This window comes from Zalophus californianus, chromosome 4 (genome assembly GCF_009762305.2).
Source record: "Zalophus californianus isolate mZalCal1 chromosome 4, mZalCal1.pri.v2, whole genome shotgun sequence".
Classification (NCBI taxonomy): Eukaryota; Metazoa; Chordata; class Mammalia; order Carnivora; family Otariidae; genus Zalophus; species Zalophus californianus.
The window spans coordinates 79,712,926-79,726,604 of record NC_045598.1 but is presented as its reverse complement, the minus strand read 5'-3'; the positions used below and the strand labels follow the sequence as shown (position 1 = coordinate 79,726,604).

General features: G+C 46.4%; 1 protein-coding gene across 6 annotated transcripts in view; it reads right to left on the bottom strand.

The window, feature by feature from the left end:
* SLC44A3 (solute carrier family 44 member 3) overlaps positions 1-13,679 on the bottom strand; it is a 91,593-nt gene that overhangs the window by 38,643 nt on the left and 39,271 nt on the right. For all 6 annotated transcript variants that reach the window (XM_027611102.2, XM_027611109.2, XM_027611120.1 and 3 more), the window contains one exon: positions 3,589-3,754. In XM_027611102.2, coding sequence (XP_027466903.2) covers positions 3,589-3,754 — 166 coding nt within the window. The remainder of the gene's footprint in view (positions 1-3,588; positions 3,755-13,679) is intronic.

The window sequence follows — 13,679 nt, the reverse complement described above, 5'->3', positions numbered from 1 at the left end:
AAGAATGGAATTACACCCCTCTCTTTCACTACTCACAAAAATTAATTTGAAATAAAGACTTAACCATAGGAACCAAAACCATAAAACTAAAGACAACACAGGGAAAAACCTCCTTGACACTGGCCTTGGCAATGATTTTTTGAATATGACACAAAAGCACAGCCACAAAAGCAAAAATTAATAAGTGAGACTACATCAAACTAAAAAGCTCTGCACAGTAAAAAAACCAACAAAATGAAAGGCAACCTATGAAATGGAAAAATTTATTCCTAAGTATTTTATTGATTCTTGATGCTATTGTGAATGGGGTGGTTTTATTTTTCAGATATTTTGTTGTTATAGAAATGCAACTGTTTTCGGTCTGTTGATTTTGTATCCTGCAACTTTACTGAATCCATGGATTAGTTCTAACAGTTTTCAGTGGAGTTTTTAGGTTTTCTCTCTATATAAGATCATATCATCTACAAACAAAGACAATTTTACTTCTTCCTCTCTGGATACCTTTTATTTCTTTTTCTTGCTCTGGCTAGGACTTCCAGTACTATATTGAATAGGAGTGGTGAGAGTGGGCACTCTTGTCTTGCTCCTGATCTTAGAGGAAAAACTTTCAACCTTTTACCATTGAGTATGTTTTAATCAACGTTTAGTGTTTACATTATCTGTACATAAATAACATTCACAACTGATCTAAGTAGTGTATTTTTTTAAAAAATTATGTATTCATTTATTTTTGTTGAAGTATAAACCAAGTAGTTATTCTGATTATAGTTTCTTTCCTATACAACTTTTGGGTTTTCCTGAAGTTAATAATTGTTTCACATTTTTTATTTGCTTGGTTTCCCATGGGCTTTACTGAATGCTTCAGCAAAGTATAAATCTTTTCTCTACTTGTTCAAACACATCTGGTATTCTCTTAGTTTCCCCCCCCCCCCCCCCCCCGCCCTTGGACACATGCCTCGGGGAGCCCACTGCTCTCCTGCTCCTCCTTGGACTGGATATTTTTTTATACCTGCTTCATAGCTACCCTTCTGGGAATTCCCTATTCTTTACTGTGTTGGAGCCCATTTCCTGAAACTCCTATTTTCCTCCCTGGCTTACTCATTCATTTCAGAGGAGAACACCCTTCCTAGGAAAGGAGATAGGGAGCAAAATCTCTTGGGATGTTGCAGTCCTGAACATGACTTTATTTTCCTTTACCCTTGACTGACAGCATGAATAGGTATAGATTTCTAGTTTTGAAAATAATCTCTCGTTAGAATTTTGACAAGTTTGCTTCATTGTCTTCCTAGTTCAGAGTTGCTGTTGAACATCAGACCCCACTCTAGTTCTTGATCCTTTGCCTCTGATCTATTTTTCTCTTTAGAAGCTTCTGGGATCTTCCCTTTACTCATGTCCTCTAGCTCTGGGAAATTTTCTTTGATAACTTCCTTTCTCTTTCCTTTGTTCTCTATTTCTGGAATTCATATTAGTCAGATGGTGAGTCTCCAAAATGTATCCTCTAACTTTTTATCCTTCATTTTCCATCTTTCTTTTTGCTCTGTCTTCTGGAACAATTTTTCAATGCTATATTTTAATCCTTCAGGAGAAAAATTTCACTTTTGCAATCATATTTTTAATGACTAAGAGGTCTTTTATTTTTTTTTTGTACTTATTTTATGGATGCACTATTTCTTTGTTCTTTCTGAGGATATCATAGGTTTTTATATTTTTTTTGTAGTTTTCTTCTGCTGCCTGCGTTGTCTCTATTTTCCCTAAATTCCCTCTGTTTTGTTCATTTCGATCTTTTTCTTTCACTAGAGGTTTTCTGTGAATGTTGAATCATCACTGGCTACCAATTCAATTTAAGACTGAGGAACTATAGCGTGAACTGGCAGCTCTGTATGAGGGGTGACAGTTTCCTGGTGAGTTCCACTGTCTGGTTCAGTCAGGGAATCACTTCACTGGAGGACCCCTCCCCCACCATATGGCATTATATGCAGGTCTTTACTTTGGATTGGTAAGTTCTCCAAAGAAGAATCCTCTAATCTCTTGTCAGGGGGATATCAACGTAGCTGTCAACATCCTAGGAGCTAAGCCATGGAATGCCCGTTGGTGGTGGCAATGGGGGTCCTCACTATGCAGTTTTTAGGCTTTTACTTATCTCCCCTTCTTTCAATACAGAGCCTTACGCCCAGCCTCAGCTGTGCCAGATACTCCAAGTCCAGACCCTTTCTGGTTTACCCCTCCAGAAAGCAAAGCTCCTATCTCCTGTGGGTTTGGAGGAGAGGCCCTGGAGCCTAACTGTTCCTTAGGAAGACCTATAACTAACCATCAAAAGTACATTTTACACTTGAATTCCTGGCCCCCTAGGTTTTTGTGGCTCACACCAGCCCATCTTATTTTCCCCTCCTCTCCCAGCCAACACACACAGACAGGCCTTTTTAGGTTTGTCTAGTCGGCTCAGTTGCTACTCATCCATCCTCTCTTCAGCTTTCAACATTAGGTTGATGTTTCTTTTCCCTGTCATTTCCTATTGTCTCTGTACATTTATGCCTCTTTCATTCTTTCATGGTTTGGGGGGAGGGGAGTTGGAGTAGGAGGAGGGGTTGGAGATACAGCTATATGCTTCACTGGAAGTCTAAACCAAAAGCCCCCACTGAAAATGCTTTGGTTTTGTGATTCTTAGGTAACACAAAATCACTACTGTCAGACAGTTGTTATCTGCTAGCCAACGTGGTTAGAATAATCTTTGCTCCCGTACTCAGGAGCAAGCAGCTCATGCCACCCACCTCCAGTGGCTCAGAGGTCCTCAAGGCCAAGGGCTACAAGCCTTGTGTGCATCCCCACGGAGTCTCTAATGATGAAGGCTCCCAAACAGCACCCCTGTATTAAAACCCACAGTGCTCCTTATTGTCGGGAGGTAATTGCTCATTGGGATGAATCATCCCTGGTTGACTTTCTTACCCCCACAAATATTCATGCTTATCTGCTCATTTGGTCTGAGAGATTAGAGGCGGCTCAGCCCTATAGGGAATAAACTTCCTGTCCTCAGTCCAACCCTGTCATTGTCCTGGCCTGCTGTGCTTGCCTGCGGTTTTACCTTTGCCCCATGCAGAGTCACACACACACAAACGAGGTAAAAAGTTTGGGGAGGGGTGTGTGTCCTCAATTATTTTGATGAGGTAATGGGGTGAAAACACTTAAATAAGTATCACGGTGAACAAAGAAGCAAGTAATTAATTCACTAGTACTTAACACGAACTGTATTTTATAGTTATATACAATTTCCTTAGGGTTTAAAATTATTTTCCAAGAAAACACTTCCCTCATTTTTTACAGAAGTCAACCTGTCCTTTCAGACGTCTTTCAATTCTAAGCAGCTGGATTATGTCCCTGTTTTGCTTCCCTCTAAATTTTCTAGCTTAAGGCGAAAGAGCTTGGAAATGTGACACATTTAAGGTATAACATTTCTTTTCACTACCAAATGAGCATCCTGTTCCAATTTTGACCTTAGTCTTTGACTCCTGCCAACCCCTTTTTAAAATTCCAAAGTATCTTTTGTGATACCGGACGTGAAGCACGTAGACAAATCAAGAGCAGTAATCCTACCTGTTGAAATAGCAAGTGACCAGTGCCCCGGCTACCGTCATTTGCTGGCACGCGAGGATGAATTCGCTGGTCCAGATGAGGCCAATTAAATGGTACCACCACATATACCGAATGCCTACGAGAGGCTGATACTCCACTTGGCCACCTTCAATAACCCGTGCAGCTCCTAAAGTTTAAAACATAAACATGCTTTACACCAATGTTTTCCAAAGCATGGAAAGATGATTCAACAGGCCACACTTCCTTGTGGCTGGCTGTTGTCATCAGGTAGACGCACAGATGCCAAAGTAAAGTTGGTAGCATCCACCCTCATTTGAGATCTTCATAGCACACACTGAAAAATGAGAACACACATTTAACTGATGAGTAATATCAATAACAATATTCATAATGACTGATGGGTAGGCAATTTGCAAGACACTTGACCTATGTACTCTAACGCTCATCCCACTTTGTAGAAATGAAAATTGAGGTTTGGAAGAGTCAGGGAACTTTTCATAAAGTCTCACTGCTCATGATTAGTGGAAGGAGACTATAAACCCTGACACACTGGATTCTAACATCCATGGTTTTTCTACCATACCACTTTGTGATACAAACAAAACTTGTTATTAGGACTATAGCCATTAGGACTATATTCTAGAACCCTGCTTCCACAAAAATTTAGAGTTTATAAACGAGACAAGGATCTGCATTTTTTTCAAAGGGATTCATTTCGGATTTCATTTCAAGGGCAAACTCTTCTAGCACATTTAAAATACCTATTGGGTCTCAGTGTTAACCTAGGTTCATAGCTCAGCTTGAACTGGGTAAGCTATTCAGTCTCCTTAGGTATAATACCAATTTCCTGCTGGTAGTTTGAATGAGATTACACGGTAAATGCTTAATATAGGGCCTGGTCCATAGAACTTCACTCCATAAGTGATAGTGATTTTATTAAATTTCAGGAGCTCAATACTGTATTAAACCAGGCCCACAGGGTCATCCCAAGAGTGCTCTGCCATTCACAGGGCCAGTCCCTGTTTTATTTGCCCTCATCTAAGGAAGCCCCTGAATTAGCTCTGCAATTCAATTCAATTCAGGTTGGATTTAGTAAATCCAAATCCCAGCTCTGTGGCTATGTGTAATTTCTAGATGTTCTCCCACTATGTATTTAAAATTATTGTAATTATACTAACTACAATCCTAAAACTACTCTAAGTCAGAAAATGGGCATTTCAGTCTTTAGCAAAACCTACAACTGGAACGACATTTAAATAGTTTCATATTTTCTTCCTTAGCTATAAATTGGTTTTAGGCTCGTAATTCCCATGTCTATAGACATTCACAAGAGGGTCTCTGCAAAGGAAGTTGGAGAAGATAATCGTGCTGTAGAGCAATCTGATTCCACGGACAGAGTTCGTTCCTTAGGCTCTGTGTTCTGCTGAACAAGACTCACATTGTGAGAAACAGTGGAGCAGCTTGATTTACAGAGAAGTTAATATTTTATTGAGCACTGGGCTCTTTCTGGCTGGGAGGCAATCTCTGTCTCAGGTACGGCACTGATAAATGTTGATGCTTTTCCAAAACGGGTGTGTTTCAGAAAAGCATTCCCAGCACTAGAGGAGGTGAGCCCCTCACCACTAACGCAGGGGCTTAGGCAGATCAGGTCGGTGGGGACTTGAAGAATCACTTCATGGAATGTCAGAGTGACCAGGGCCAGCCAACAAACACACTGTACTTCCTGCAAGGTCAAGTCCTGGGGATAGATGGCAGTTTCGCAAGAACAGGCCTACAACGTCACAAACAGTTTGGGGGTGGAGAATGTTCCCACAGAACAGGAGGGATGCTTTCTTTGGCAGACAAAAGGTAAATACAGAGCCCTGGCCGCTAAAGGGGGGCTTCTTGGCTGCCCTGTGCCAGCCCCAGCAGGGGCACACTCACATTCTGGCTCGGCACACTGATGGCAGTAGCGACTGGAGAGTGGCTAAAGTGGTAAGTCCAGGTTCATACAAGCCTTCCAACCCTTGGCATTCCCCAAAGCAGCAGAACCCATACGGTATTCTGGTCACTGCTGTTTTAGAGTATCTTCGTCTCAGCGACCTTCGATTTGTTCCTCTGGTTCAGTCGTATCAGGCTGTTTCTAGACTTTCCTTTAGGGCAGGGTTTCTCAACAAACCAATTCCCATTTTGGTACAGATAATCCTGTTGGGGGTGGGGGGCTGTCCTGTGCCCTGTAGGATGTTTAGCATTCACCCTGGCCACCACCCATTAGATGCCAGGAACAACCCCCCCTCCCCTCGTCCAGTTATGGCAGCCCAGAAGGGCTCTAGACATTGCCAAGAGCCACCTGGGGGCTAGACCTACTGCTCAAAAACCTCTGCTTTAGGCAAACCTCCTCTGAAGAATCAGATCAGGCGCTCAGGCCTCAGGCTGAAAGCCTAGGAAGCAGCGGTTACCGCCTGTGGGTGGGGCAGGCCTGTTTCTGCGCACAAGACTGCCCTCTCCTGGACGACAGTGTCAGTGCAGGCACGAGCCTCCATCAGAGGACCCGCCGCTTTGTTGCCGAAGACTGTTAAACTATGGCTACTGCTATGTGTAGCCAACGCGTGTTAAGGGGAACTAGACTTCAGACAGATGCCAAGCTACACATAGATCACAGGGATGATGGATGATGGATGATGTGATCAGACAGATCACAGGGATGATGGTACAAAGGGCACTGAACTCAGAGAGGACTTGGTCCCAGTCTCAGCTTTGACACATGTGATAAGCAACCTGGGCCTCCACTCTCTCATTGTCAAGATGAAGAGGGTGGACAAGATGAACCCTGGGGCAGAGATTACAGGCTTGGGCTTGAGTCCCACAGGCTGAGATTCATATCTCTGCACCATCCCCTAATGGCTGACCAGCCTCGGGCAGGTTATGGGACCTTGTAACATCTCTGTTCCATCACTTGTAATCGGAAGACACAAATACCAACTCCTTGCACCCTGGTGATCCCATCTAGTCTTGTGGCTCCGATGGCCACATATGTAGCTGCTATGGGGATTAAGTGGCTAAGACCCTGGGAAGAGTGAGTACAATACAGGGTTAGCTATAACTGAAAGACAGGTAGAGAGAATTCCAGCTCTGGAATTAACAAATGTTTATTAAGTATCTACTGCATGTTGGAATGATGCCGGACATTAGCCATTAAGGGGAGAACGTGAAAAAAGCAAACAAAACATCAGAAAGAAGATACCATCTGAGTGACTATCAGGAACTCCCATGTTGCTTTATTCATCTACTCATCTCCCCTTCTTCTGGACTGTTTATAATTCCTCCTTGAGCTTCTAAGGTTTTTTTTTCCCCATTGTTACTCTCTGTCAATGACCTTACTTCTGGTTTCTCTGAGGAAAGTGGAACAACTGGAAAAACCTCTGTGGGTGCCTACCCCCAACATCTACCTGCTGTCAGCATGAGCAAATAGCCCGACCCCCACTTAATGGGATAAACTGTCCGTGATCCTAAGGCTAACCCCTCCTCTGGAACCCCTCCTCATCTACTGATGACAGCTCTTCAGCAATTCCCCCCTCCTGCTTCCTTCATCCAAGTATGCCTCTCAACGGAATCATTTTCAACCATCTCTCATCTTTTAAAAACAAAACACAAAACAAAAAAAAACCCCTCTCCTAACTCTCCACCAGCTTCCTTGACATTTCTCTGTTCCTCTTTAAAATTTTTTTTAAAGTTTCTTTCTTTATTTATTTTAAAATAATCTCTACACCCACGCTCTTCTGAGTGAGCCAGTCAGGCACCCCCTGTCCCTTTTTATGGCCAAATTCCTCAAGATTGTGCCTACTTAACTCTTTTCAATTCTTTTCTCCCTCTTTTCCTTAAACCCACTTGGATCATGATCCACTCCCCTGCACGTCCCTGAAGTGGTTTTGTTGCTAAATTCAGCGATCAGTCCTCGGGCCTTATCTCGCTTCTCGGTAGCATTTGACCCGCAGGACGCCACTCCCGTACCCCTGAAGCCCTTCCCTCACACTCCAGCACAGCACACGTTCCGTCCTCCTGCCCACTGGCTGCTCCTGGTCAGCGTCATTTCTGTTTTCCTCCCCAGCCCCTGGATCCCTTACCACTGAAGGTCCCCAAAGCACAGCCCTTGGATTTCCACTCTTCTCCCTCTGCACTCATTCTACCCTCGCGGTTTTAAATACCATTTATATGCTTCCAGATTCCCAAATGCAGATCTCTAGCTGGGACCTCTCCAGAAACTTCAGATTCGAACAGCTAATTGCCCACTTGACATCTCCATCTGGCTGCCAAAAAGATGTTTCAATTAACATAATCAAAACCGATTAGATCTCCCCTAAAATGCTCTACTCAGAGTCTTGCCCCAGCTTAGCTGATGGCAGTCTCATCCTTCAGTAGCTAGGTGTCATCTCTAAATCTCCTTCCTTCACACCCTCCACTAACACATCAGGAAATCCTTCAGAAGAGCCACAGACTCTGGTAAGTCACACCTCGTCCATTATTACGCAAGCATCATCTCCTCCCTGGATGGCTGCTATTAAAATGTAAGTCAGATCATGTTACTATTCTGCTTAAAACCGGAATGACTTCCCACCTCAGATTAGAACCAGACTTCCTACAAAGGCTGCAAGGCCTAAGGATCTGACCCCATGCCCTCTCTGACCCCCTCCTGACCATGCTCTCCCTCGACCACCCCGCTCCGGCTGAGGGGGTCTGCTTGCTGTGCCCCCAGTACCTTTGCCTCTTGCCGGTCCCTTTATCCTTGCCTTCTCTTTGCCAAGAACACTGTCCCTCCCCTTATATAGCCTCATCGCTCCACCCGTACCTCTTTCAAATCTTGAGGCTCACCTATCACCTTCTCAATGAAGCCCTCCCTACTCACCAAGTTTAAAATTGCACTCCCCCTTAAACATTTCTCATTCCTCCTCTCTGCTTTAATTTTCTCCATGCCACTTATCAACTTTTAAGGTACTGTAAAATTCACTTACTTATTTTAATGCCCATCCCCCCTCTAGCTTCCAAATTAGAAGGAAAGCTGTATCTCTAGCATCTATAACAAGGTCAGATATAGTAAATGTTCAATAAATATTTATTGAATGAACAAATGAATGAATGATCAACCTTCCTCAATAAATCCAATGACTATAGCTCCAATATATCCTGTATCCCTAATATATCTTACTATAGAGATCTGAGATAATTTTCGGGTTATCATCAACACAAACAGGAGGAAATTCATCATGAAGCTAACCGTAAGTCCAGATATTACAAACATGCTTTAAAGCATTTTGAAAGATTAAGGTGATACTCATGATCATATACATGACAGTTTCTCAAGGGAGGCAGTCCAGCCAGTCGGGATAATTTCCCAAAGGAAGCAGGTCCAACTTGGAAGGGCTCAACTTTCTAGTACATTCTGTGCACTGGCCTCTTCCAGCAAATTGGCTCAAGTGCCCTCCTGACATCCGTCCTGCCTGTGTCTCCCACTGGCTCAGCTTCTGCTCTGACAGCATGAAGATTAGGGAAAAAGAGAAGAAAATCTCACTGACATAGAGCCTGTAATTTACCAAGTTCTTTCTGTGTATACATCTCATTTAATACTCACAGCACTGATGTGAATTCACCTACTGATTCAGGATACACTTACTGAACTGATTGAGGGGCTGCACACTGAGGTAAGAGACACAGAAAGGAAAAGACACGGCCCCTGCCCTCAAGATGTCCATACTCTAGGGGGATGGTAACACACAAGTCATTGTCTTGCATTACTGTTCTTCGTAGGACTCATCACCATCTGACATATAATATATTTACTTTATTCCCTCTCTCCCCACTCACTAGTGCCTCTGTCTTGCTCACGGCTGTACCTCCAGTTCCCGGGGCTGCAATGGATAGCTGTTCAAAGAATGAAGAGTGTAAAAATTGCAAGGAAAATGAAGAAGCAATACTAAGTATGCTTGGGGAACTTAGAGATTTTCTAAGAACTATAATGCTCAAAACCATTCTTGAAGAATGACTAGCTTTCCAAGCAGTTTGGGGTGGAGAATTGGGGTACAGGCTGCGAAGAGGAAGCATTTCCAGATGAAGCTCATGGCAGGTGCAAAGGCACGAATGTTCCTGGAGACTGTTTTCTTTTGCACCATCCCAAAGGGACCATAAACTTCAAAAAAGCAGGAGCTGTTTCAAATCTCTCTTGTGCAGGTTCCCTCTACCTCTTCCCAGGACAGGTCTGGGCTGCTAGGAGGCTTTATCTTCTAGATCTGTCAGAACTTAAAAAAGAAAATTTTCTTGTAAACTATATTCTCAAATATGCCAGGCAGGGCAGAGAGTAAAGCTGAAGCTGGGACCAGATACTCTTTAGCCAACAGTAATTCCCAACATAAGGAACATATATGGTCCCTTATTTGCAAAGCAAAGCTCCGGCCCCATCTTAGCCTCCTCGCAGCCCTGTGAAAGCATCATTTTTCCATTGCCAAAATGAGAAAAGGGAAGCACAGAGGATTAACGTACAAGGAAGGCCAGAGCCAGCCGGGATCCTGGGTCCCTTGATGGGAAACCTGTCTGACCCTGCTGCCTCCTTTCCAAGCAGGGCCCTTGGCCGTCCCAAGCACACTGAATGCATCCCTGTGATGACCCTTCTAACTGTAGCACATGCGGAGGGGAAGTGCCCCCCAAGATGGGCTTCCTCCACTGTTGACTCTGGGGTTTCCAGGCCACCTTAATGACAACTGGGTGTACTGAGCCCACGCGGGCTCCCTCCAACCTGCCAGCTGCACCTGCTGGGTTCCCAAGGTTATGACAGTTTCGCTTTTCCCCACTGGATTTTAGTAGTCACTGTCACATGGCTGGTAGCAGACAGTTCCTAATGGGCGAATCAACGTCACTGCTGGAGGGCCTTGATATGGTCTGCTGAAACGATCCCCAAACAAGCCAGAATTTGTCGACTAGCTCAGAGACTGATTGATAGCCTTTGGAGAAATAGCTCAACTGGGCAAAAACAGCCCAAGGTCACTTTTTTCTGTATTTCTTTTTCTTTTTTACACATTAAAATATTAGGTCTTTTTTAAAGATTTCATTTATTCTTTTGACAGAGAGAGAGCACAAGCAGGGGGAGCGGCTGGGAGAAGGAGAAGCAAGCTCCCCGCTGAGCAAGGAGCCTGATGCGGGGCTCCATCCCAGCATCCTGGGATCATGACCTGAGCCGAAGGCAGACGCTTAACTGACTGAGCCACCCAGGCGCCCCAAAATATTAGTTCCTTCAACCATCTGACGTGATAGAAAGCTCCCAACTATTACCCACTGAGGACAGCCCCTCATCCCCTGGCCACATGGGATACAGACTGGACAACTGGAGGGCTCTATAACCGCCTGAGGGGACGTGAAGGGAGACAGTCAGGCACTGTGCCGGCCTCTCTGACCACCCACATCACCTGGCTTCTTTTCACAAGCGCTGACGGCAGCTCTCAGTCTCCCACAAGTGCACGGGGGCGGGGGGGGGGGGGCGGGCGTCTCCCGAAGGTCAAAATGACATGAAGCCTAGAAGCGATCCGCCCAGACCCAGAGTGGTGGCTCTGGCATGGAGTGAAAAGGCCTTTGAAAACAAAGAAGCTCTGTGCACCTGGGTCGGCCCACAGGTGAATGGGAAGGAGAGTCAGGTGCCCGGAGGGGACAGACAGTCTGGTTTTTAGGGTGCCTGAGCCCAGGAGCAGGGAAGGCCAGAGCTCCCTGCCACACCTCCTCTCCTGCAAAGCGGAAGGTCTGCCAGCACGCATGTCTATGTTGGGTCCCAGGCACCTGGCTTTCTTTCCTGCCCCTCTGCCCCTCACCCTCAGGCCTGGTTTCCTCCGTCCACTGACAGAGAACGGCCACACTTCAGTACCTGACCTCCGAGGTGGTTCCAGAATGCCGTGCTACCTTCGGCCCCCGGAATCCCCTACTTGTCTTTCTGCCTCCCCTGCTCGCAGCCCTGGGGCGGACCCTATTTCATGACCCCAAAGCCCCGGGCCCAAGTCGGGCCTAACGGGGAACTGAAGGGACATCGTGCTGGCCGCTCACCCCCGAGGCAGCCCTGGGACGTGTTCCTCTCCGTCTGCACCCCTAACTCCCAGGACTGGCTCTCTCCTTGTCGTCTGTGACCAGATCCTCTCCTGGTGTTTGCCTGTGACCCCTCGTGAATCCCCCTTAGCTTCTTTCTGTATTTTCTGATCTGGCAATTTCTAGCCCATCCTCTGAGAAACCTTCCCTGACTCACAAAGTAGGGTAGAGCCTCGTTCCGGCGCTATAGGAGCTCCCCACATTTCTCCTACCATGACATTCATCAACCTTCGCCGGACTCTAAGTGCTCTGAGGAGAGGATGCCTCTCCTCCCCAGTGCCTAGCCCAGGGCCCCGGCCCCACAAGGCTCCCCTAACAGTTGTGAAGTAAAAGGCAAGAATGAATGAACGTGCCTCGCTCCAAGGTAGCATGGGTTAAGCACAGGGACGATTTCCTTCAGCCAGACTCACGGCCCAGAAGGATGGCTATGCCCCAGAGGCTGGAGGAGGAAGGAAGGTCCTTCCCTGGTCCCGAGTCATATTCCCAAGACCTCACCCTTTCTCTGGTGATTCTTTAGGGCAAGGGTTCCAATACCACCGTCCATCACCCTGTGCGCCATGCCCCACCACCCTCTGGTACCCTCCACTCCCAGCCCACCCTGGCTTCGACCTCTGGCTCTGCCCTGTTGTCCTGTAACCACAGACCCCAAACACAATATTGGGGGCCCAGGCCACATCTGCCAGCCAGCTGCTGCAGCCGAGTACTGCTCTGACTTGACAGACAACTGAGGAGGCCCACTCGGTCTCCCAGACACAGGAGATGCGAGAGGGCAGAGATCACACGGGTTCCATCCTAGGGCTCTGGAGCCAGAGAGAGCCCTGCACTTCCTAGCGGGGTGACCTTCCACAGAGCGCGTACTCAGAACCTCAATTCTCATGCTTGGAACTTGAGCATAACAAGCACAGGACAAGGGGGACTGCCATGCTTAACGCAGAGAACATAAGAAAGTTCCCAGGACACAGCCTGGAATTTCGGCACTGTTCAACAGATGCTTGTGTTCCTGCACGTACCAAGGCTCCTGCCCTCCTCTCTGACGGGAACCGAGACTGCTTCAAGCGAACAAAATAGAGCTGTTCGGTGTTGCCCTAGCTGAGACTTCCAACTGTCCCACAATATCTGTTCTTTGCTTTTTCTTGGCACTAGAACCTCTAATTTTTTAACTGTGTGTGGCCGCCCCAGATGAAACCGTGTCTCCTGGCCTCCCTCGCAGGAAGGTGTTGCTGTGTCACGGGGATCTGGCCGGTGCGGTGGAGGCGGACATGTTGTCACGACTTCTAGGAGGGCTGAGGGAGGGAGGGCATGCTCATCTTCCTCCCTGCCACCTTCCTAATGGCTGATGTAGGATATGGTTGGAACCCAAGTGTCCATTTCTGCTACCAGATGGAAGTGGGGCAGGAGGTCAGCCACAGGGTGCTGAGATGAAGTTGAACGCACACACCTAGGGCTGCCATCTCTAGAGGGCCACGCTGGCCTGGGGCTCCTCCTTGTGGACTTCATTTCCGTGAGAGAGAAAATTACCTCATGAGAGAAAATTACCTCATATCGTATTTAAGCCCCTGGTTGTTTGAGTGTTCTGTGACTCCCAGACACACCTCATCCTGACTGATTACGGTCCTGGTTCTTCCTGGATAATTATTCTGAGTTCACTGCAGGTCTGCGGAGAGCTTCCAGAGAACAACAGAAGAGAGTGCTCCTACAGCATCTCTGGAGCTAGAGGTAGGGGCTGTGTCTCCCAGGGAGGCTGCTGACCATCTTGAAGCCAGCTCCAATGGGTCAGCTGACTCCAGAGGAGAGGGAAGAGACCCCAGTTGACTAAGAATCTACTACACAGCAGTTGTTCTTACAGATTTGACTGGAGCTGATTGGGGACAAGATAAACTTGATAAAACAGTAAGGAATCACATTAGGCTTGTAGATTCGATATCTGCTGTGGCTCTTATCTGTCTGGTGATGGTTGGTCTCAGAAAGCAACTTACTCTTTGGTACTCCTGTCAGAG